The following is a 24,066-nucleotide window of genomic DNA, read 5'->3' on the forward strand; positions in this document are numbered from 1 at the left end:
AAGATGCAGAAGGACTTGGTTGTGTAACAAAACCGGGACTGAAGGGCCAATCCTATTGGGTGGAAAGTGCATGAAGGATCTTCCCCTCACACAAGGCCCGCCAATGATAGCCCGTATGGATCATGATTCATTCTTATATAAGGTTGCGTAAGATAACATTAGTTGGAGATTGGCACAAGTAAGCATGGTATGCTCATGTACTCGTGGCATTCATTATATCACAGCTCGCTTTTCCTTGAACACAATGAGTTAAGCTTACAATGAACCAAGACAAGCACTATCACCAACGGCTCTATTAGTGGGATATTTAACTGAGCAGGGTACCTAGAACATAGGATTAACGTTAAGCTTTCTTAATTGGTGTAATGAATAAACAGTGTTTCTAGGTTGTTGATCATTACAAAGGCCGTCTGTCTTACTGCAAATATAGATAATAGCAAAGGATTTCAGGCTTCCTTGAATATGGATACTACGACATGTGATGTGGTTGTATAAATGTGCAAGCTTATTATAAGAGCATTATGGATGTAAGGACTATGTAATCCAAAAGATGATGTTAAGGTATTCACTGAGAAATCGAATGATTAAGAGCGAAGTGAGCAGCCCGGCTACACGCATTTATTTGTATATGTAACTCTATTGATTATGATGGTCCAAATAAGGCGTTGCGTCGAATGGTACGTTGTCTTCTGGGTGGATCAGGAACAACTTCATTTTCCTCCTGTTCACTTTTTGCTGGTAGGGGTGGTGGTTGTTGTTGTTCAGCAGTAGCTGATGTTGGTGATGACTTGCTGCCGGATCGCTTAGTAAACATACGTCGCAGCGTTTTACTTCGAGTAGCGAGACGTTGTAATCCGTGGCGTTGATGTGGGGTTGTTGATGTCTCCAAATTAGGATTTGAATGAGCACTAGGTGAGGATATGGTTGGTGAAGTAGGTGTGCTGCGTAATGACGATGCTAGTGACTTGAATGATGGCGTATGACTTGGTGAACGCAAAGATTCATGCGATGGTTTTGGTGATAGGCTTTGATCGTCACCTATGACAGGGCTTGCATTTTGTGCTGAAGGTGAGGTGGAAAGTGGTGTTGAATCAGCATTGTTATCAGAATACTCAGGCGTCAATGAAAGAGGGCGTTCAACTTCGGCAGCTGTGTTGGCTGTCATATCCTTGGCATCCAAAGGAAATCCATTCAAAGTTTCATATCCAGGAGGTAATCGATAAGTCCAATATTCAAGATCCCGTTGGAAAACGGATACCGCCAGCTCCCATCGATCTTCATCAGTCCATAGCCTTCGTTTGCATTCGGCTTCACTCGGTATAGAATCCATGGCCCATGATTCTTTTGGGATGGGTGGTAGGACTTGCATACAATCTTCAAAATAGTCCACTTGCGTGTGTCGTTCTCTGTGAAGAACATGTAAATTAGCACAAGTAATTCTAAAGATCACACCACATTTACTCTACCTTGCTCGATCAGGATCATGCAGCTCCACCTGTTTCAGCTTCTCCAATTCTTGGCGTGCATCTTCAATATGCCGTACGTAAATGTCATATTCAAGCTGTCGAGCAATTGGATCCGTTTTCTTATCGAATCTGAAAAATAGATGCATGAGTTATCCTATATGCACAAGCATTGTATTCATCAAGCCTTACTTGAACTTGAATTTGAGATTCTCATGGTCCTCCAACCTAATCGTTTGCGCCAGCACTTGACCTCGATTTGTGATCCCGTAATAGCCTGATATTTTGGTCTTGGACGCCATGACTATATATATACAATTAGTATGCTATCATAACATTGGGAAGAGCTAGCTACATACCACGACACACGGCTCCATTGGCAGTCTCAATATCCTCACCCACGAATACAGGCAAGTTTTCCTGGCGACCCCATTCACCAATACCAATAGCACTGGGCACCATCATTGTATCGGGTTCACCATATAAGCTGTTTCCCCACGGATCATCCTCATCGCCGTAATACTGATGTTTGTTGTACTCACTCCATGGTGCTGGGATTGAAGAATTAAGCCATCGTTGCCATAGCGCTTTTTGATCAGGTCGAATGCTGGAAGGTGGCGTATCCTTTTTACTCCATTTTGCAGTACGAGCATGAGCATCGGCCACAGACACGCTATCACGAGTAAGCATCCACATGCGCATGGTGCCATCATTGGATGTTGTCATAAAGTTCTCAGGCCGCATGTTCGACCATGATAGCTACATTGTATACGTAGATAATGTGAGTTGACGGGAGTACTGAGTATGGATATGATTTTCTTATTACCGATCGAACAATACTTTCTTGTCCAGCAATCCTTGCGACGGGTGCATGATAAGTGGAACGAAGATCAAATACTTGGGCTAAGCAATCTTCTCCTGCAGTGCCAATCCAATATGGAATAAACGGGTTGAATTGAGCATCACGAATAGGTCTTGAATGGGCATTCTCGGCTCGCCACACAATAGCTGCTGAAGGAGGAACTCTTGTATCAATCACCTTTAGAGCCTTATCACATCCACCAGTGACAATCAATGTCTGTGGAGCATGGGGTGACCAATTGGCAACATTCATGGGCGTTTCATCGACCTGTGGTAATCTTTTATGAATATTGGATCATCGATCTTTGGTCACATGGTCTTACCTTGTAGGATAATGCTGGTTTTTGTTCACTGAGAGCATCCCAAATATTGATATGGTTACCAAAGCTTGATAGGAAACATGTCGATGCATTTCCAGATGATTCGGTAGCGTGTGTTCCAAATTGGCCCATTGGCTGCCATTGCTCGTACACATATTCAGGTGAATAAAGCGGTGCAAAGGATGCTGAATGGATGATGCTGTTGATAGGATAATTGCTGGGAACGTATTGGCCCACCATGGATAACTGATTCATGTAAGCGATCATCCCATAAACTCTGCTTTCAAGTTACACAAACCTGTTTTGGAGGTGCCGTGTATTCTGCAATGAGGATAAGGCGTAGCATGTTCTCCGTAGTATCATCATGACGCACAGCGTATAACTGAGTGATGCCATTTCTTGAGCCAACCAATAAGTGTGAACCGGTCCAATCGAGAGCATGGATTGGAATATCCATCTTTTCCACTTGTGTATGCTAAAGAACAAGAAAAGCCATGTTGTAGCCTATGCTGTGTACGCTTATCCATAAATCCGCCACGTCGTCATCATACCTCAAAGCGTGGTCCCATAGTAGACAATGCCTTCGATTCAAGCGTGTCCCGTACGAAGTATAAATTGTATCCACCTGCCGTTTGCTTATACGCTGAGCCAATCGCCAACATATTAAGTTCCTATTTCAGTGTTCAAGTTGAGTGTCATGTTGCTAGGACACATTTACAACAATGGCATTTACCTTAGACATGGCCAGACTTGTTGTATATCGCTCATCCTTAATCGTATAGCAATTGGTTCTTAAGCCTTTGGTATATCTAATGATGATGATAGTAATATGGATGAATGGTAATGCGTTAACATACAATGTTGTGTTACATACTCGGTGACGCCTTCGGAAATAATGGGCCAGCCCATCGACTCGCATACAGCACTGAGGTAAGGCATACGTCTACCACGCTCAGCCCGTCCAATCTTGCGAACAAGCTCTGCTTCGGTAATGCGCACCATGTTGGAATGAATGGAAGAAAAGAAAGGCGTGTTTGTACAGCAGGGGTCACTGAAACCGAGCTTTCAACCGGTTGTTGTCTCTGCTGCTGGGGGTCAAAGAGAGCGAATCGTAATATGCCGACATGAGAACCGATAACAAGAAGCTGCAGTCATTTCGACTATTGTATCCCTTGACAATGAATGGCCACTGGTTTGTTGCATGGTTGTGCGTAATGGTTGGTTGTAAGAAGGGGAAGAGAAGAGAGAGAGAGAGGGACACGTGTATTCATGCAACAAGGACTTACTATGTGCGTGCAAACTTAGTCTCAGCCACCAGTTGAGAGCTTTCCCAGCTTCTTCACCAAAAAGTTTCGATCCCCATTTCTTCACTCGATCGTACACCACACAATGGCACGTCCTGCAGCACAACGTAAAAACAAAGCCGGCAATGCCAAGAATGCACCAAAAAAGGCTTCCTCACCAGCTAAGCCTACAGCTGCTGTCGCCAAGCAAGGCAACAAGAAACGTCAAGCTGATACATCCGAGACTCGTGCTCAACAACAACAAGTTAAGCGACAAAAGAAAGTAGAGGAACAGCAAGAGGAATCAGATGAAGAAGAATCCTCAGAAGAAAGTGATAGCGATGATGATGAATCACCCAAGAATCGTTTCTCGCGTATGGAATCCATTGCCAATGGAGAGGATAACGAGGACAATGACAGCTCTGATGATGAGGATATTGAAGAAGATCAAGTGGACGATGAGGATGAGGATGAGGAAATGGAAGAGGATGAAGAGGAAGAGGATGATGAGGATGAAGAGATGGTTACCACGTTCCAATGCGGCATTTGCCCTGATAAGGTGCTCAAGACACCTGAACAAGTCGATGTTCATCTTAACAGCAAGGTAATTGAATTGATTGGATGGATATGGGAATGACATGAGGGAACATGGAAGCTTATCCCACGTGATTTTGGAATCTAGACTCACAAACGCCGTGAGAGATACCTGACAAACCTGGAAGCTGAAAACAACAAGGAAGAACAAGAGCCTGAGACCAAATTAGATGATGAACAACCTGAAGAAACTGAAGAACAAAAGGCAAAGAGAGAGGAAAAGGCGAAGAAGAGAGCTGAATTGAAGGCTAGAAAGTATGCAAAGAAAGCTGCAAAGCAGGCAGCCAAAGAGGAAGCTGAAAAGAAGCAAGCAGCTGAGAAGAAGCAAGTAGCCCAAAAGAAGCAAACAGCCGAAAAGAAGCAAGGAGCTGAAAAGAAGCAAGAAGCCGAGAAGCAAAAGGTTGTAAGTAAAAAGGCTGCTGGTGGCAACAAGAAAACTGCACAAAAGGCTGGTGGCAAGAAGGTCAACAAGAAGTAATCGTTTATAGTATAGTCATACCAATCATATCATATAAAAGCATTTGCATCCTCATGAAGAGTTGTTTTGGGTAATGATGAGTCAATAGTTTCCGAAAAATCGGCATGCGTTGAATGAAACACCATAGGAATTCGATTCTGGATGCCACATTTGTTTTTTATTTGTTATAGCGGGACCATCCGGAACTCAAAATGGGCAACAACCCACCCCACATGGTTCATTGATAAGACTTACATTATCTATAATAAACATTCCCCCCATCACCCACCCCCATTTCAGGTTTTTCTTTTTCTTGCGACTCACACAATATTATATCCTACGTCTTTTTTTCTTGCTAATCGTGCCCAATGTCGTTGCGATCGGGTGTCGTTGCACCTCGAATACCTTCCAATACAACAGCGAATGGTCATCATGCAGCAACAAAAACTCAACCACCATTTTTCATTGGAGGAGTTGCTTCTTGTGTCGCCACGCTTGTATCCCATCCATTCGATCTCACCAAAGTGCGACTACAAACGACAATTGGAAAACAACAACCACAGCAACAACAAGTATTCTTTGCTGCTGCTACTAGAAAAGGTCGACGTCCCATGATACATACCATGTGGTGGATATCAAGAACGGAAGGGGTGAAGGCTTTATACAATGGACTTTCAGCTAGCTTGCTCCGACAAGGGACTTATTCAACCATCCGATTCGGGTTGTATGACAAGTTTAAAGGGATTGTTGCAGGCGATGACAGTAAGTTGACTTTGGTTGCCATGGTGATGATACGTATTTACTAACGATGATTCATTATAGAACCTACCTTTGGTCAATTGCTGTTTTGCTCGACAGCTGCCGGTATCCTTGGTGGTGCGTTTGGCAATCCAAGCGATGTGGTCAATGTACGAATGCAAAACGATGGTCAACTACCACCTTCTCAACGTCGCAACTACAAGAATGCCATTGATGGAATTGTACGCATATGCCGTGAAGAAAGTCCTCGTGTATTGGCACGTGGTATTGGATCAAGCACCAATCGTGCCGTGCTTATGACTGTGTCTCAGATGACGAGCTATGATATGTTCAAGGATTGGGCAATTGGATATCTCCATGGCAACGAGGGCTTAATGGCCCATTTTGCTGCAAGTTTGGGAGCGGTAAGTTTTCATTCTTTTCATTTTCTTTGTCCATGATGCCTAATACATGGGATCTCTATTTTAGGCATTGATAGCAACCACCGTATGCTCTCCTTTGGACGTAGTCAAGACGCGAATCATGAACACGCATTTTGAAGACACAAGCGTCAAACGTCCATGGCGAATGATGATCCACATGGTTGAAAAGGAAGGCGTAACATCATTATTTAAAGGATGGATGCCAGCTTTTGTTCGGCTGGGTCCTCATACCGTCGTGACTTTTCTCGTGATAGAACAACTTAAAGAATGGCTGGCCACAAACAACATTTAGAATACTATTCTCTTCTTTTGTATATCTTCCATCTTACTATTACACCATTGTAGATACAACCTTATCCCATTTTTATGTACCACCTTGACATTGATATCCACATGATGCATGCATTCAATAAAGCAACATAACCTACTACAATACTTATGCTACGCCGATCCCGTGTACTACTGTAATCTTTGGTAGCGAAGGCTAAGATTTGCTTATATCAGCAATCGATTTTGCATTCCGAGAGCATATACCTCGCTTGCACCGATCCCGCACATTTTCATCTACAGCAGCTTTAAAATACATAGACTAGCAAGCGGGCTTCAATGAACCCCACCCCTTCCCATCCAGTCATTCGTTTTCCCCAGGAACCCTTTTTGTATTGAACACAGGGCAACGTTACTCGGAAAAACAAAACTTTTAGACTCAATCTTACCATTCTCGGTTTTCAAGATCTAATTGTCTCGATTCGATTGGATTGTACGCATTAGTGTTGTACTTTAGGGATCCACAGGGGCGTAAAAAAGTCTGTTTGGGCCTAACGCTCGGCAAACGGCTAACCGCGGAACCAGGATTCAACCTTTGTTCCATCATGGATCCCGCTCTCTCTCATTCACTTTTTTGCTTTATATATTGCACAAGCTGAATTATACAAAAAAAAGTTTTTGCAATAACTTTTTCATCTTTTTCCTCTTTCTCTCGACGAGGCGATATGGATTCTCGACAAGCAGGAGTGCGACCTTATGTCTTGTTTTGTTCAGTGATTGCTAGTCTCGGCACATTTAGTTCCGGTGTCAATACTTCAGCATTCAACATCCCTGGTAGCTACGTACGCACCTGTGAGCCTGATCCATCAGCTGCACTACCTCTTTGTATCCCAATGAGCGATTGGGTATGGTACGTTAAGGCATTCAAAACATGTATCATAGGGCTGATTTGTTATTAGGGGTGCGGCAACGGGTATGTTTGCAGTGGGTGGTCTCGTGGGTGCATTCTTGTCCGGACCTATGGCCGAACGATTTGGACGTAGAGATGCAATGATTATTATGAATACAGCTTTTATTGTGGGTGCAGCATTGATTTCAACATCCACTACAAGTGCACAATTTGCCATTGGGCGTGTTGTGGTGGGTATAGCATCAGGCTTCATGGTACGTTTTCATGATTTATATATAGTTGGTTGCTTCTATAATGCATATTGATGGTGTATGTAGACTGTAGTGGTGAGCATGTACATTACGGAAATTGCACCTCCCCCGCAACGCGGTGCATTAGTCGGTTTACTGCAACTATTGACGACATTGGGCATCTTTGTTATTGAAGCCATCGGCCTTGGTTTGCAATCAGCCGTTGGATGGCGCGTATCAGGCGCCATCACTGTTGTGCCTGCTTTGGTCCAAGCGGCTATTCTTCCCTTTTGTGCACGTTCACCACGATGGCTCATCTCAAGACGACGTGTGGATGAAGCACGCTCACAATTGCTTCAATTGCGTCGAGGGGATATTGAAATCGAATTCACCGATATGATCTCAACATCAACAGCAGCTGCAGAGGATGACATCAAAGATGTGCCAGCGGGTTTAACAACGAACAGCGATAAGGATTCGACACTTGTGAGCGCAGCTGGTAACAACCTTGATGATGACATTGAGCACAAAAAAGCAACGACAGCCAACAACAACAGCAACTTTGATCACCAACATCTATCGTTTCTTCAAACAATGCGCATTCCGGTATTAGCTATGCTGATCTTTAAAATGTCAGTGTTGCATTCTGGGACACAGCTCGCTGGAATTAATGCGATTATGTACTACTCGACCAGCATCTTCGAAAAGGCATTCGATGATCGAGCAGCCTATGTCACATTAGGTGTTGCTGCTCTCAACATTGTCATTACCGTGTTTGGCATCTTCTTGGTGGATTTCTGGGGAAGAAAATTCTTGTTGGTGTTGTCATCAAGCATCATGTGTTTGGCAGCTGCGCTAATGACCGTTGGTATGGCACTCGATATTGCCGCATTACAAGCCGTGTGTGTTTTTCTTTTTGTCGCTGGATTTGGGTGTGGGCTTGGCATTGTTCCTTTCCTTTATACACCAGAGTGTGTGCCAACAGCTGCCATTAGTGCTGCCTGCTCCGCTGCCCTCGTGTGCAATTGGTTCTTCAACTTTATCATTGGTCTCATCTTCCCTACTTTACAAAGCGCATGTGGTGATTACGTATTCTTGATCTTTGTCGGTATCACTTTTCTTCTCGCCCTCTTTATTTTCTTCTTTTTGCCCGAAACCAAGCGTAAATCTATCGAAGACATTGGACGTGACCTTGGCTGGTATGACCTTGACCTTGACAAGGCGCTCGGAAAATAGTGACACGGCATCATCTTCATCATCACCAACATTTTTATTCCTCTTTGCATTATCACATCGTAACAATACTAATAAATACTTCATACTTCAAAGGATGGCCAATGCGTGGGGAGATGCATAATTCCACGTGTCTAAACTTTAACCTTGCATATGCTATTGCATCTTGTGAAACCCTACTACTACTACCTTACCACACAAAGAATGATCAATGCAAGGTTTTATTGTTGTTGTTGTTGTTGTAAATTCACGCAAATGTAATTCAAAGCGAGGGTTCTATTGTAATATGATGTGTGTCCAATGTGGCTTTGTGTGTTGTTCAGAATTTCTAAAACCGGGCCCATGAAGGGAACAACCCCATACGTTAGTGCACACACACAACAAACCAACCTGCTTCCGGATGAAAGAATCACTTACCCAATTTGGTCCTACGGTTTGTGCCCACCTGAACTTTTCTAGGAGCGTCTTGTTGAACACCTTTTCCACGGGAATCTCGTACTTTTTACACCATGATATGCTGATACGTGGATCGATATAGTTCATCTTGGAAGTGCCAAGAGCAATTTCCTTGTTCTCTTCCTTATCAGTAGCCTGAACCTTGACAGCCGCAATGCGTTGATCCAACTTGGCGAGGTTGTTGATAAGCTTCTCGACGGTGGCACTTGACTTGGGTTCGGAACGTCCTGTCTTGCGCTCCTTTGCTAATCGCTTCGCCATCTCGTCAACAGCTTTCAGGTCATCCTTGAGTTGAGATTCAGGGAGTAAGGGCTCCTTGGCTTCCTTTCGCTTTTCATTCTGCTTGGCAAACTTGTTCTTGACACGCTCACGCTCCTTGTTGATCAACATCTCCTCATGTTCAGCAATCCAATCATCCTCCAAATCTGATTCAGGCTGGGCATACTCTGCGATCTTTTTGTACTTTGCATCCAATTCAAAGATCTGCTTCCGGCATTTCATGCGCTGGTATTTCAGGGCTCGGATCTACAATTATTTGGATAAGTAAATACAAATAAAGAATACATCTCTCCCTCACACACACTTACCCTATCCTGGATTCTTCCCATTTGTTGTTCGTGGCCCTTGGGTGCCGCACGTTGATGGTTACACAAGACTGCCACATCTCGATTGGCACGATTGAATGAGAGCATCTTGTCAGGGATACTTTCTTCCATGTTGGTGAGCTTCTCCAATTGCTTCTGGAAAGTGTGCGATGCATTGTATGTACGGAACACTTTGGCTGATAATCCCTTCATGTAGCTATTCAAGTGCTTGTTCAATGCACCGGTCTACACATATCATTGCTATTAGATCGAGCACACCCACCACATGAACAGCATTATCATCACACATACCGATAAGTCATCAAAAAGTGACGTGATCAAAGGATCAATCTCGCCCTTTGGATTCTTCTTTTTTGCTTCAGCATATCGTTTCAGAGCATCGGCCTTGAATTGCTTTATGTTCTTGAATACTTGGGTCTCAACGGCCACCGAATTGACGTAACGAATGGAATCTTTACCCAAAAAGTCAAAGTGAAGCGTATTGGGTGACTCCAATTCGATATGCTCAGCACGTAAAGAACAGCAACCCACAGTGTCAGCTTCATCGTCGCCCTTTTCATTGCCAGCTCTCAACGCCAATCGATCAATGAGGTACATGGCCGTGGCACGTTGACGAGTCAAACGATTCTGGTCCTTCAAGTGCGATGTATAATCCTTACGGATCTTGCTCACCAAGCCCTAAGTGTTTCGACGATTAGCTTTTTTTTGCTTTCAATGTTTCATACCAACACACATACCTTGAGTTCGCGAGCCTTTTCAAATTTTTGCATATCACTTTGACCCTTCCATGCTGAAGATTGAGCCAAAAAGACGTACTTGATGGTACCATTGACATTCTCCTTCCAGGTAGCAAGCCATGTGGCCGTTTGGTCATGAACAATCTTGGCCCATTTGTGTCCCGGAGGAGCTGGTGGCACTTTGGCATCCTTGGAAAGATTGAGGGTCACCTGCTCCGGAAGTACACGTTGCTGCGAGAACATCATTAGCTCAATGTTGATAAATATATAATCATTTTTGTTTACCTTGAGCATGCCAGTCTTGGGATGTGCACCACGACCACGGAATAAACCTGGTGGTTCGATACGGAAGTTGCCAACCTTTTCCTTACGATTGTCCACATAAGCATACAAGAAAGGCTCCTCTAACTTGTCCTTTTCCTGCTTGATTCTCTACAATACAGGTCATGTGAGTGAGTGAGTGAGTCAATGGTCAATAACACACATAAAGCACTTTATCACTTACGAGCTTTTCTTCCTTGGTCATTTGCTTCTTCTTCTCCTTGTCGCGTTCAAACTTTTCCCAGATAGGACGGAAATCACACTTTTCAAATGATGTGATTTTTGGATTCTACATATACAAGCATGTAAGCGATCCTGTATGACATCATCGAGGCTACATTTAGAGATATTTACCTGTGGATCCTTTTTGAGAATCTTGAGCCAATCATTGAAAAAGTTCTTTTGGAAGGTGGGGTTCTTGCCATGATCCGTTTCAAGTAGAGCGGCATAGAAACTGGCCACTTCCTCAGCTTCAGGAGAGAGCGTAATAGGCTTGCCATCATACTTCATCTTGACACCGTGAGGAACGTAATCAGGTGGGAAAAGGACACCATTGTGCTCCAATTTGGTCCATTTGATGGTATCATCTTCGGCCATTCCCTTTTGCTCTTGTTCTTCCCACCACTTGTAAATCTCCGCCTCTTGCTCTTCCTTGATCTTCGCCTTCTTGGCTGCTGCACTCGTCAATGGGGTGGACTCCTTTTTCCCTCGCTTGGCCAACGGTTTGTCATCACTCTCCTTCTTACGCTTGCCATTGGACGACGCCGATGATGATTCCTTCTTCACCTTTTAACAACATAGGATTATTCATTAATATAATGAAGAAAATGGATTGATTTCTCCTTCTTACCTTGGGCTTGTTGAGAGAGAGCTTTTTACGCTTCTTTGCCTATAGAATAGAGTCAATTGAATACATGAATAAAGATAGACCATTATCTACTTTACCAAAGGAATCTCATCGTCCTCGCTTTCAGACTTTACAGAGCCAGCACGCTTGATTGATCGACCATTGAGACGCTGAGCCAACGGCATGTCGTCGTCCGAGTCTTCATCGCTAGCTTTGGCTGTAATCACGTAATCGCTAGGTTCTTCCTTTTTGACTGGAATAGAAGGTGTGGCATTGGGAAGTGCGAGACCTGGAAATGAGAGGGATGAGAAAAGGGGTTGTCGCGTAGAAAAAAGGGAGAGGCCATTTTACCTGAGAGGTTGTTGTTGATAGCAGCTCGTTGAGAGAGCGGCAACTCATCCTCAGAATCGGACATGTGCATGTGTGTGTATGTATGTGTGTGAGAGAGTGTGTGTGTAAGGGATTGAGAAGAAAGAAAGAGAGGAAGTCGGAAGGGAATGGAAGAAATGGGTGGTGAGTTTTCCTTTGTCTCTCGTTCTTGCCTTGCTCCCAGCAACCAGCACCAGTCGGCAAAATACCCATTGCCCGTCGTCGCAGCTGACATTGAAAAAGTACATTTGTGCTCTCTGCCATCTGCATTGCTTTGGTATTCTACCCATCATTGCCGTACTTCCTCTATTCATTATCACTTGTCTTTGTTCACTTGTACTCTCTTTGTCGTCATCCTATAATCATCATTTCCTTTTTTGAATCTTCCAATACATTCATGTTCCCAAGGATAATGTTCACAGTCATTGTAGCACATGAGGGAGGAACATGTTGATAATGCAAGATGTGTGTTCAATATTCCCGCTCAATCCAATAAATGTAAAATGGCAATGATCAAAGTTCTTTTATTCTATTATGTATACAATACAAGGATGCAGGCTTTTACTCTTATTGATTGTTTGTATGTATATCCAAGTAGTTGGGTGGCTACTGTAAAAATCATCCCCCACCTCGACTTTGATGGTGAAACCTACTGAAAACAAAAAAAAATGCGGAGTCGGCTGGGCCCTGGTCTTTTTTCGCATTGGACAGCTTAGGAAGCCAAGTATGTAAAGGGATTGCAGTTTACCCCAAATCTCATCAAAGACGAAGCCATGGTAGATATCATGTTTATAGGGTACTATCATATGATTCACATGTCAAGGTACTATGGAATGAAAGAGGAATTACAAGTGATGATGCCATTGCCGACAACAACCTCCATGGATGGTGAGTATGCAGTCACAGGACCATGTGCCAACCACCTTTTTGATTTTTTTTCTTTGTGTAGGTTTCATTTGATTGTTCCTATCTCTCTTCCTTCTTCTTCTTTCAGCAATCCATCATGTCGTTTGCTAGTTCCCTATTTGGGGGACTACCTGGAAGGGCGGCTGCTTTCCGTCAAGCAGCGTCAGGTCTTGCCCAAAGCATACCTCGTCAAGCATTCTCTCTTCCTGCTGTTTACACCTGTCAACGCTTCCAGTCCTCCTCGGCTGCAGCTACAGCTACTGCTGACACCGACGATGACAATGTCGATTCCAAAGATCTTGTAAGTGTTCTTGTCATGGTTGCTCATTGGGTATAGCAAGGGTACTTACAAAGGAGAGTTGTACCTGTCAAATAGGCACGTCTTCGCAAGCTTCGTAACATTGGTATTTCTGCACACATTGATTCTGGCAAGACTACTTGTACCGAACGTATCTTGTTCTACACCGGCCGTATCAAGGAGATCCATGACGTCCGTGGTCGTGATGGTGTTGGTGCAAAGATGGATTCTATGGATTTGGAAAGAGAAAAGGGTATCACTATCCAGTCGGCTGCCACTTATGCCAGCTGGGGTGATAACAACATTAACATTATTGATACTCCTGGTATGTCCAATTCAATGTCCATCATCCTCCTATAGATTACTTACATCAATGTATGATAGGTCACGTTGATTTTACTATTGAAGTCGAGCGCGCTTTGCGTGTGCTTGATGGTGCTGTCTTAATTCTTTGCTCTGTTTCTGGTGTCCAATCACAAACTATGACTGTCGATCGCCAAATGCGCCGTTATGGTGTTCCTCGCATTTCGTTTATTAACAAGATGGATCGTGCTGGTGCCAATCCTTTCCGTGTCATCGATCAACTCCGTACAAAGCTCAAATTGCCTGCTGCCGCTCTCCAAATCCCCATTGGTGCTGAAGATCAGTTCCGTGGCGTTGTGGATTTGACCACTTGGAAGGCTTATTACAATGAAGGCGAGCATGGGTAAGTTGTTAAAAGATAATGATGGTATAAAAGCCATACTCATGTATTATTCATCATAGTGAAAACTTGGTTGAAAAGGACATCCCTGCTGAATTAATGGACTTTGCTACTGAAAAGCGTCAAGAATTGATCGAACAATTGGCTGATGTTGATGACGAGATTGCCGATATCTTTTTGATGGAGGAAATCCCTACCGCTGAACAATTTATGAACGCCATTCGCCGTACCACGCTTAGCTTGAAGTTTACTCCCGTTTTGATGGGCTCCGCTTTCAAGAACAAGTCCGTGCAACCTTTGCTTAACGCCATTGTCAACTACTTGCCCGATCCTACTCAGGTTAAAAACACCGCTTTGGATATCTCTAATGATGAAAAGCCTGTGGATCTCTCGCCTTACTCTGCCAACCCATTTGTCGGTCTCGCTTTCAAGCTTGAAGAAGGTCGTTATGGTCAGCTCACCTACATGCGTATCTACCAAGGTACCCTTAAGCGTGGCTCCTTCATCACCAATGTCAAGACCGGAAAGAAGATCAAGGTTCCTCGTCTCGTTCGTATGCATGCCTCTGATATGGAAGATGTCGATGAGCTCGGTGCTGGTGAAATTGGTGCCATCTTCGGTGTCGACTGTGCTAGTGGTGATACTTTTACCGATGGCACTCTCAAGTACACTATGGTAAGTTTTTTTGATTCACAAACATTGACATTGGATCATTGATACTGATTCTTTCTTTTAAAATAGACCTCCATGTATGTTCCTGAACCTGTCATTTCGCTTTCGCTTAACCCCGTTGGCCGTGAATCCCCCAACTTCTCCAAGGCCTTGAACCGTTTCCAAAAGGAAGATCCTACTTTCCGTGTGCATGTTGACAAGGAAAGCAAGGAGACCATTATCTCTGGTATGGGTGAACTTCATTTGCAAATCTACGTTGAGCGTATGAAGCGTGAATACAATGTCGAATGCACTACTGGCAAACCTCAAGTGGCTTTCCGTGAAACCATTACTCAACCCGCCAAGTTCAACTACACTCACAAGAAGCAATCTGGTGGTGCTGGTCAATTTGGTCGTGTCATTGGCTCGCTTGAACCCATGAAGATGGATGAAGAAACTGGCAAGGATATTGCTTTTGAGAACCGTGTTGTTGGTGGCAACATCCCTACCAACTACATTCCTGCTTGTGAGAAGGGCTTTATGGATGCCCTTGAAAAGGGTCCTCTTATTGGTCATCCCGTTAATGGTATCCGCATGATTTTGGATGATGGTGCCGCTCACGCTGTCGATTCCAGTGAAATGGCTTTCCGCATTGCTACCAAGAACGCTTTCCAAGAAGCTTTTGCCAAGGGCCGTCCCACCATTTTGGAACCTATCATGAACGTCTCTATCACTGCTCCTACTGAATTCCAAGGCTCTGTCATTGGTGGCCTTAACAAGCGTAAGGGTACCATTGTCGACACCGATATCCAAGAAGACTTCTTTACTGTCACTGCTGATGTTCCTCTCAATGACATGTTTGGCTACTCCACCGAATTGCGATCTGCCACTCAAGGCAAGGGTGAATTCTCTATGGAATACAAAGAACATCAACCTGTCCAAACCTTTGTCCAGGAACAACTTGTTCAAGAATACAAGAAGAAGGAAGCTGCTAAAAAGTAAAAGCATCGTTGCATCATTATTATCTTCTCTAAACCCCTCTCTATCTCTCCCTCTTCCTCACACACATACACACACACACTCTCTCTCTCAATCCCGCTTTGAATGTAGATATATTATAGACAAAAAAAGTAAAAGTAGCTTGAAGCATTCGTATACAAAAGATTTGATCTCTTTACTACTGTTGATGATGATGACATGCAAATGGTTTATAGCTAAGGAGAGCTGTTGTTGTTGTATTGAGTTGTATCAAAGGCATGGTTTAATAACAATGAGTATATCAATCTATCAATCCTATGGTGGTGTTTATGCATAAGAGTGCTTGGTGGAGATAGCTTGCTTGGTGAATCGATTGGGCAGCTGATAAGTTGGCTTGGAAGCAGCCAACCAAAGCAAAAATTCTGCGGTCCGCATTTGTGTTTCCCATCTTGGTTATACACCTTTTCTTCCTTTCCCTATGCCAGCCAAACAACCCCAACCCAAAGGCAGTGGTGGATCAGCACTCAAACGACTCAAGACCTCCTTGCGATCAGCAGGCGTCGTCGGCAATCAATCGAAATCGAGTCGATCCAAGAAGCAAAGAAAGCGGGGTGTCCCCTCTGAAGTGGGCAAGAACTCGACAGCCGACAAGCTCAAAGTGATTCGAGACGAATTCAACCCTTTTGAGATCAAGCAACAACGCACCAAGTTCGATGTCATGGGTCGTAAAGTGAAGGGTGTCGGTGGCAAGCCTGCATTGAATAAGCAAATTGGCGAGGAGAACGTAAGATCAACGAGACGATCTATGCGTGATCGAGTGGCTAACGAGGCTATCTATCTTATAGCGTAAAAAGACGTTGCTACAAGAGATGCAATCCAAGGGTCATGTGGGTGGTATCATTGACAGACGTTTTGGTGAGAACAATCCCAACTTGACACCTGAAGAAAAAATGTTGGAACGTTTCACTCGTGAAAAGCAGGTAAGATAAGGATGATGGTTTATAGGATGCATATAGGCTAATAGGCTATATATTATATAGAGAGCTGCCAAAGCTACGACATCCTTGTTCAATCTTGAAGACGATGATGGTGAAATGGGCTTGACGCATTATGGCCAATCGCTTGCAGAAATGGATGATTTTGATGACACTGGCTTGCGACTAAGCGATGATGAAGAAAGTGGTCAACTCAGCAAAGATTTGGTCTCACAAATGCATTTCGGTGGTTTCGACGATGATAAGCAAGTGGACGATGATGGCAAACCAAAATCGAGAGCCGAGATCATGAAGGAGATTATCGCCAAGAGCAAATATCACAAATACGAGCGTCAAATGGAAAAGAGAGCCGACGAGGATATGCGTGAAGATCTTGATGAGGAGTTGAAGGACATTCGTGAATTATTGGATACAAAGCCAAAGCGTAAACCTCTCGTGTCACAGAGTGCTTTGTTTGCCAGACAATACGCCGAAGCTGACGAGAAGGAGCAAGAGAAAGAAGAAGAGGAGAACAGCAACAAGTATTCAGATTACGACCAATTGTTGCAGGAGTTGGCACGTGACAAGCGAGCTATGGCAACCGATCGCACCAAGACTGAAGAAGAGATTGCATTGGATGAAAAGGAGAAATTGGAAAAGGCTGAGCGTGCAAGAAAGCGACGTATGGAAGGTCTCGATTCAGAATCTGAAGATGAGGGCAAGTTCAAGAACAATCGCAAGAGAAGAAAGGGTGAACAACCTCAGGGTGACGATCTTGATGATGACTATCTTGAAGAACTCGATGAGGAGGTGAATCGCTTGGGTGCTGGTCTTACTCTTGAAGACATCCAGAATGCTGTTGCTGATGAAGATGAAGAAAGCGGTGATGAAGATGAAGACAACGATGAAGAGGATGAAGATGAAGAAGAAGGAAGCGATGAAGAGGATGACGATGACGACGATGAAGAAGAGGAAATGGAAAGCGACTATGGCGAAGATTTGGAAGGCGAAGATGACGAAGTACCAACCTTTGATGACGATGACGATGATATGAATGAGATGGGCACCAATGGCATTGTCAAGAAAGCAACAAAGAAAAAGTCAACAAAGAACACCACATCAGAAGAGGGCGAGATTCCTTATACCTTTGAATGTCCAACCACACACGACGAATTCCTTGAGATTGTATCAGGTCTTGCTCTTGAACATACGCCAACGGTCGTCAAACGTATTCGCATCTTGTATCATATCAAGTTACATCCTGAAAACAAGGCCAAGATGGCCACTTTCCTCAACGTTTTGGTGGACCATATCGCTTATCTCGCATCAACAGCTTCTCCTTTCCCCAGTACAATTATCGACACTTTGATTGGCCACGCATTTGAAATCTCTCAAAAACTCCCCAATGCTGCAGCAGATGTCTTTTTGGAAAAGTTAAAGACGATGCATTCGACAATGTCTCAAAAGATGAATCACAGCAGCAGTTCCGCTTTCCCGGATGTGGAGGATATCACAGTGTTACGATGCTTAGGCAAAGTGTTTCCAACATCTGATCTGATGCATCCAGTTGTTACACCAGCCATGTTGTATATGAGCCAAACGCTGTCACTTTGCAGAGTGCGATCGGAAATTGACATTGGCCGAGGAATCTTTGTGTGCCTATTGTTTCACGAGGTAAAAAGATGAGACGTATAGAGTGGGACAAACATACTAACTATCTCTCGGCTATAATAGTATCAATCTGTATCTAAGCGATTTATTCCTGAAGCCTTGAACTTTTTGCAGCGTGCCATTGTTCTCTTATCACCCAAGGATGTCTTTGTGGATCAAGTGCCGGGCACCTTTCCCATGCCAGATGAAGTCACCAAGTTACATATCGCCGATACCAATGGCTCCGATCTTGAGACAATACCTGACCTGGCCTTAGGACGACTGTCAGTGGAGACCGTCGAGAAGGAAGAGCGAAATACATTGCGATTATCAATGCTACAAAGTATTGTACGGTTGTTGACACGCTATATTCAATTATACGCTTCCACACCAGCCTTGGTGGAAATCTTTGAACCAATGCAGGCATTGATTGCGCAAACATTGACGGTATCATGGCATGATGACATTCAGGTAAGGTTGCGGGAAATCGGATTGCCGGATCGGTGCATACTATGAATGTGGGGTTCAATGATGATTTACATTCTCACGCGTATCTTTGTGTGTTACGTTTGTAGACTTTACTCAATACACTTCAAGACCGACTTGCCCGACAAATCAAGTTTTGCAAAGATAAGCGAGCCAAAATGCCATTGCGGATGCAACACCACCGTCCCATACCCATTGCACAACACCTACCCAAGTTTGAACAACGCTACTCGCTTGACAAGCATTATGATCCTGATCGTGAGCGTGCTCAACGCAACAAGCTTGAAGCTCAAGTCAAGAAGGAGAAGAAGGGTGCCATTCGTGAATTGCGCAAGGACGCTCGTTTCATGTCTCGTGAGAAGGCTAAGCAACGCAAGGAGAAGGATGAAGAGTATAACAAGATGATCCGAGGCGTTATGACCATGCTTGAAACGGACCAAGCTGAAAAGAATCGTTTGGAGCGACAAAAGAGAAAGTAAAATAGCATCTATATTTTCACTGCATCCATTACTTAGACAACATTGACCAATGAATTCCCTATTGCATGTACAAAAGATAACTCCATTTATGGTTATATGGTGGGATGTGAAAAAATTGATAGATCTTTGCATCGGGCATAAGTAAGAAAGGGTACAAAAGATCATGTTACACCAGCCGGTAGCCCCAAAACCACCCCGACCGGTATATAAACATTGAGATGCACAGGATCAGCAATATGCAGGCACGCTCTTTTTCTCTTTTCTCTTTCACATGAGGCTTGACCTTTCATCATTCTTCGCAGCGGGTGCCCTTTCACTCGCTGTGAGTGCACACCCTTTGGCTCCCCGTCAACAACCTGAGGCTGTAAATACTCCCAAGCTTGATTTGGAACCACTTTCGTGGGGCGACGTCAATTTCATTCAAACCACTGACACTCATGGTAAAAAGGAAAAAGACACACTCTGAGTTTGTATTCATTGCTTACATATATACCCTTCCTTTAGGTTGGCTTGCTGTAAGTACCTTCACATCTCTCTCTCCCAAATGAATGCATGCGTGTTATACGGTGCTCTGATTGGATTGGATTGTTGCAGTTGACTAAAGTCTTCATCCCTCGGATCTTAATAGGGGCACGTGCTTGAGCCGTCCTACAATGGTGATTTAGGCGACTTTTACTCCTTTGTGGTAAAGTGCATTTGGCATGATCTCGTGATATGCATAGCATGCATGCTTGTTTACACGTAAACTCCACCATTTATAGATTCGCATGAAAGAATTGGCCAAAAAGAAGAAAAAGGACCTCTTCGTTGTAGATTGTGGTGACACCCACGATGGTAAAGATATGGCTCTTATCATGTTGGAACTTTGATTAACCACCACATGTAATGATAAGGTGCTGGACTCAGTGATGTCACTTTTCCCCATGGTCTTTTATCGCAACCCATGCTGAAAAACATCCCATACGATGTTTTGGCGATTGGTATGTTGTTTGTGGCGAATGATGGTGCATGTTACTTACTCTTTGTATATAGGCAATCATGAGCTTTATGGTAATTTGCAATATGCTTGGTGCTATCTCTCATGGTTTTCTCACGTGTTGCTGTGACATGCATCTAGTGAATGAGGTCACTGAAGATGTTTACAAGAATTTCATGCCACACTGGAATGGCCGTTACCTTGCATCCAATGTTTACTTTAAGGATGTCAACAACAACAAGACCGTTCCTATCGGGTAAGGGTTATATGGGGTGGCGTATTGTTGGATCATCACCATCATCAGGGTACTGATTTAAGATGATGGTTTATCATTACAGTAACAAGTACACTTACTTCGAAGGTGAATTCGGCACCAAGGTCCTTGCATTTGGTTTCTTGTTTGATTTCACTGGCAATGGCAACAACTCGATTGTCCATAAGGTGGAGGATGAAGTCAAGGAACCATGGTTTGGTGAAGCTCTTAAATCGCACAAGCCCGATGTTATTGTAAGTGGCATAGCGCATGTTATACGAAATTATGCAAGTAATAACCCCGATGTAGGCATTGATGGGCCACACGGGTGTTCGCTTTGAGGAATTTAAGGTTGCTCTTAAGGCTATTCGTGAATATTATCCTTACTTGCCTGTTGCTGTTCTCGGTGGTCATGTTCACGTGCGTGACTTTGCCATTTATGACGGCTGGGCTGCTGGTATTGCCTCTGGCCGTTACCTTGAGACTGTCGGCTTTTTCTCATTGGATGGTGTCAAGGAAACCAACAAGTTTATTAAGAAACATGGCCATGACAACACCCAAGATGTTCCCAAGAATCTCACATTCCATCGCCGCTACTTGGATCAAAATCGCAACACCTATCTTTTCCATTCAGAGAGCAACGAACATCATTTTGATACCGAGTTGGGTGAAAAGATTTCACGTAACATTACCGAGTGGCGCAAGAACTACAATGTATCCAATCGCCTTGGTTGTTCTCCTCAAAATTATTACCTCTCGGCTGCCAAATTGCATGATAACAGCAGCATCTTTGAACTCATGGCTACCGGTATGTGATGTTGTTGTTGTCAGTGCTCTTTTGTTGCCTATGCTAAATATCCTGGTTACCATTATAGAGGTATTCCCAAAGACGGTTGCCGATCCTTCACGTCCCAACCCTGCTTACGTTGTCATGAACAGCGGTGGCATCCGTTACGATATCTACAAGGGTCCTTTCTTGGAAGATAACGTATACAACGTCTGCCCATTCGCTGATGACTGGGTCTATGTGGCTGATGTGCCATACGACGCTGCTGCAAAGCTTTTGGATGCCATGAATGGTGACTCCGCAGCTAGCAACTACAAGCGTAAACGTGATCTTGGTGGCCTTGAGCGTGCCCTTCATCCTCTTAAATCATATCACTCGGAAGAATTCCAAACGTTCTTGGAACGTAGAGGAGATGATGGTGATGATGATTCACAAAATGTGACCATGATCCCTGGCTATACGACTGTTGATGATATGGGTGATGATGGTATGGCAATCAACAATCCTTATTCTCTCTCCTATCATTTGCTAATCTTTTGCTTTTGAATGATTGCATGTAGGCGATGATACAAAGCACATCAAGGTCCCCTATTATGAAGCACCTACATTTGTAGCTTCCTACTTGCCCGAAAACAAGACCGAGGTGGTGGATGTTGTGTTTATCACATTTGTGCAAGAGATCCTCCTTGATACTTTATACAAGTCCACTGGCAAGAATTACACCGTTGAGAGCTATGGCAACCCTAATATTACATCAAGCACCATGTGGAATAAGTTTGCCCAAGATCACTGGGCCAGTAATTGCTAAATAGCAATACTTTGTAAATAAAAAGCGTTTATCTACGATGCTCAACATGCAATGGATTAGTTATTTGAGCGGGCAACATCATCAATCTTACTCATTGCAAATCATTGGATGAATGAAGCTTGGCTCACATACACGGCTTCTCAAATGTCACACCCCACCAAATGACATCAAACCATCAACCACTCATTCACCGTATATATTGTATCAAATGCTGGTAAAATTTTCATTTGCATGGATGGGGAATTCATCGTACTTGGATTGATTACAAGAAAGGGGAGCGAAATGTTTTATGTATTGTATCGTATACTATGGTTGGTTGGTTCTAGATATCTATATTATGCCAGCCACAACGGGATAGTGTCGTCAACCTTCCGTTTTTGTATCACGGCTACCACTTTATAGCCCGACTTGATCTACATGCATTCTCGAACTTCTTTTACTGCTCATCAAATCAAAACAAACATGGCATCGTGTACAGGATCACAGGATGCTTGCACTTCCAATGATAACAATGAGAAACCAACACGCAACGAGAATCATCAAGAAGTGTGCTATGAAACACCCACCTGCAAGTTTGATTATTGCGTAAAGCGGCCTGATTATGTGGCTATGCAGTTGACTTCTGCTGAAGCCAATGAAAAATCTGTTCATGCTGGTGGTAGGTATAGCTGTGCATTCGACATGCGAGGGTGTTCACCATTATGAATTAGCGTTGGTGCGGCAATTGAGTTTCCTCGATCGGTTCCTGGTGCTATGGATCTTGATTGCTATGATTGTGGGCGTTGTCATTGGATACTATGTGCCCAGCGTACAAACGGCGTTCCAAACAGTGCAATTCCATTCCGTATCAGTGCCTATTGCTGTTGGCTTGCTGGTGATGATGTATCCAGTCTTGTGCAAAGTGCAATACGAACGACTCCCTTCTATTTTGGTGACACGACAAGTTTGGGTTCAGATTGGCATCTCCGTATTCATCAACTGGATCATCGGCCCCATCATCATGACAGCTTTGGCATGGGCAACATTACCCGATTTACCAGGCTTTCGAACGGGTGTCGTCATGGTTGGCCTTGCACGATGCATTGCTATGGTGCTGATATGGAATCATCTTGCGGATGGTGATGCCGATTATTGTGCATTGCTAGTTGCCATCAATTCGATCTTGCAAATTGCCTTGTTTTCTCCATACTCGGTGCTATTCATCAACATTATCCCTTCATGGTTTGGTGCTTCGATTGATTCAGCTATTCATGTTGACGTGGAGCCCGTAGCTATATCGGTGTTGATCTATTTGGGTATTCCTCTAGCAGCAGGTGCCGTGACACGCTTTACTTTGATGGGTCTCTTCGGTCGAAAATGGTACGAGAACAAGTTTTTACCATGGGTTGGTCCTTGGGCATTGATTGGCCTACTCTACACGATCATCGTCATGTTTGCCAACCAAGGTCATCAAATCATTGACAATATTGGATCCGTGTTCCGCGTTGCTGTACCGCTCTTTGTCTATTTTGTCATCATGTTCTTTATTCCATTCTTTGTTCTCAAGCGTATTGGTATTCCTTATGAACTCGTGGTGACCCAAGCATTTACTGCAGGGAGCAACAACTTTGAATTGGCCATCGCCGTCGCCGTTGGTACCTATGGTATTCATTCTGAACAAGCTCTTGCTGCTACCATTGGCCCATTGATAGAAGTGCCAGGTAAGGATGGCTACCGTTTATCATATATGTTTTCACTCACAAATGGTATCCCATTTCTTAGTATTACTATGCTTGACCTATGTAGCATTATTGTTCAGGAATAAGCTTCAATGGCATGTGCGACCATTCTTCATCAGCGAAAACAAGAACGAGGACCAATAAACACATGTGATATCATCGTAATGTAAATAAACTTCCCAATTAATATACAATGAGGGAAAAGAATGAGCCATAGAATATCTTTGTTGAAGGGATAAAAAGAGAGGGTCAAACAATGACACAC

The 24,066-nt window shown here is 43.8% G+C and overlaps 9 protein-coding genes across 9 annotated transcripts; 7 read left to right on the plus strand and 2 right to left on the minus strand.

Moving 5' to 3' along the window:
• Positions 1-643: 643 nt before the first annotated feature.
• Positions 644-3,646, minus strand: O0I10_007069 (uncharacterized protein; the record flags this gene model as incomplete). Its single annotated transcript, XM_058487089.1, has 10 exons — positions 644-1,406; positions 1,467-1,595; positions 1,656-1,767; positions 1,823-2,222; positions 2,290-2,592; positions 2,648-2,890; positions 2,943-3,119; positions 3,196-3,315; positions 3,378-3,453; positions 3,519-3,646. 10 exons carry the CDS (start codon positions 3,644-3,646, stop codon positions 644-646), a joined length of 2,451 nt encoding a protein of 816 aa, XP_058342166.1.
• Positions 3,647-4,033: 387 nt separating this feature from the next.
• O0I10_007070 (uncharacterized protein) lies at positions 4,034-4,999 on the plus strand (the record flags this gene model as incomplete). Its single annotated transcript, XM_058487090.1, has 2 exons — positions 4,034-4,531; positions 4,610-4,999. 2 exons carry the CDS (start codon positions 4,034-4,036, stop codon positions 4,997-4,999), a joined length of 888 nt encoding a protein of 295 aa, XP_058342167.1.
• A 347-nt stretch (positions 5,000-5,346) lies between these two features.
• On the plus strand, positions 5,347-6,451 carry O0I10_007071 (uncharacterized protein; the record flags this gene model as incomplete). Its single annotated transcript, XM_058487091.1, has 3 exons — positions 5,347-5,740; positions 5,801-6,141; positions 6,206-6,451. The coding sequence occupies 3 exons, from the start codon at positions 5,347-5,349 to the stop codon at positions 6,449-6,451; spliced, it is 981 nt and encodes a 326-aa protein (XP_058342168.1).
• A 700-nt stretch (positions 6,452-7,151) lies between these two features.
• Positions 7,152-8,802, plus strand: O0I10_007072 (uncharacterized protein; the record flags this gene model as incomplete). Its single annotated transcript, XM_058487092.1, has 3 exons — positions 7,152-7,336; positions 7,386-7,590; positions 7,654-8,802. 3 exons carry the CDS (start codon positions 7,152-7,154, stop codon positions 8,800-8,802), a joined length of 1,539 nt encoding a protein of 512 aa, XP_058342169.1.
• Positions 8,803-9,118: 316 nt separating this feature from the next.
• Positions 9,119-12,186, minus strand: O0I10_007073 (uncharacterized protein; the record flags this gene model as incomplete). The annotated part of the gene is made up of 11 exons (XM_058487093.1): positions 9,119-9,127; positions 9,217-9,780; positions 9,843-10,085; positions 10,152-10,538; positions 10,598-10,828; positions 10,883-11,029; positions 11,103-11,207; positions 11,273-11,704; positions 11,769-11,807; positions 11,864-12,054; positions 12,117-12,186. 11 exons carry the CDS (start codon positions 12,184-12,186, stop codon positions 9,119-9,121), a joined length of 2,418 nt encoding a protein of 805 aa, XP_058342170.1.
• Positions 12,187-13,137: 951 nt separating this feature from the next.
• On the plus strand, positions 13,138-15,694 carry O0I10_007074 (translation elongation factor G; the record flags this gene model as incomplete). The annotated part of the gene is made up of 5 exons (XM_058487094.1): positions 13,138-13,341; positions 13,417-13,663; positions 13,723-14,044; positions 14,104-14,716; positions 14,783-15,694. 5 exons carry the CDS (start codon positions 13,138-13,140, stop codon positions 15,692-15,694), a joined length of 2,298 nt encoding a protein of 765 aa, XP_058342171.1.
• A 454-nt stretch (positions 15,695-16,148) lies between these two features.
• O0I10_007075 (uncharacterized protein) lies at positions 16,149-19,259 on the plus strand (the record flags this gene model as incomplete). The annotated part of the gene is made up of 5 exons (XM_058487095.1): positions 16,149-16,454; positions 16,516-16,650; positions 16,711-18,318; positions 18,379-18,765; positions 18,870-19,259. The coding sequence occupies 5 exons, from the start codon at positions 16,149-16,151 to the stop codon at positions 19,257-19,259; spliced, it is 2,826 nt and encodes a 941-aa protein (XP_058342172.1).
• Positions 19,260-19,530: 271 nt separating this feature from the next.
• O0I10_007076 (uncharacterized protein) lies at positions 19,531-22,083 on the plus strand (the record flags this gene model as incomplete). The annotated part of the gene is made up of 11 exons (XM_058487096.1): positions 19,531-19,699; positions 19,764-19,774; positions 19,888-19,944; positions 20,021-20,093; positions 20,153-20,239; positions 20,292-20,309; positions 20,377-20,491; positions 20,574-20,742; positions 20,798-21,296; positions 21,364-21,762; positions 21,836-22,083. The coding sequence occupies 11 exons, from the start codon at positions 19,531-19,533 to the stop codon at positions 22,081-22,083; spliced, it is 1,845 nt and encodes a 614-aa protein (XP_058342173.1).
• Positions 22,084-22,545: 462 nt separating this feature from the next.
• O0I10_007077 (arsenical-resistance protein) lies at positions 22,546-23,945 on the plus strand (the record flags this gene model as incomplete). Its single annotated transcript, XM_058487097.1, has 3 exons — positions 22,546-22,741; positions 22,794-23,783; positions 23,845-23,945. The coding sequence occupies 3 exons, from the start codon at positions 22,546-22,548 to the stop codon at positions 23,943-23,945; spliced, it is 1,287 nt and encodes a 428-aa protein (XP_058342174.1).
• Positions 23,946-24,066: the final 121 nt, after the last annotated feature.

Source organism: Lichtheimia ornata (genome assembly GCF_029851405.1).
Source record: "Lichtheimia ornata isolate CBS 291.66 chromosome Unknown scaffold00033, whole genome shotgun sequence".
In the NCBI taxonomy this organism is placed as follows: Eukaryota; Fungi; Mucoromycota; class Mucoromycetes; order Mucorales; family Lichtheimiaceae; genus Lichtheimia; species Lichtheimia ornata.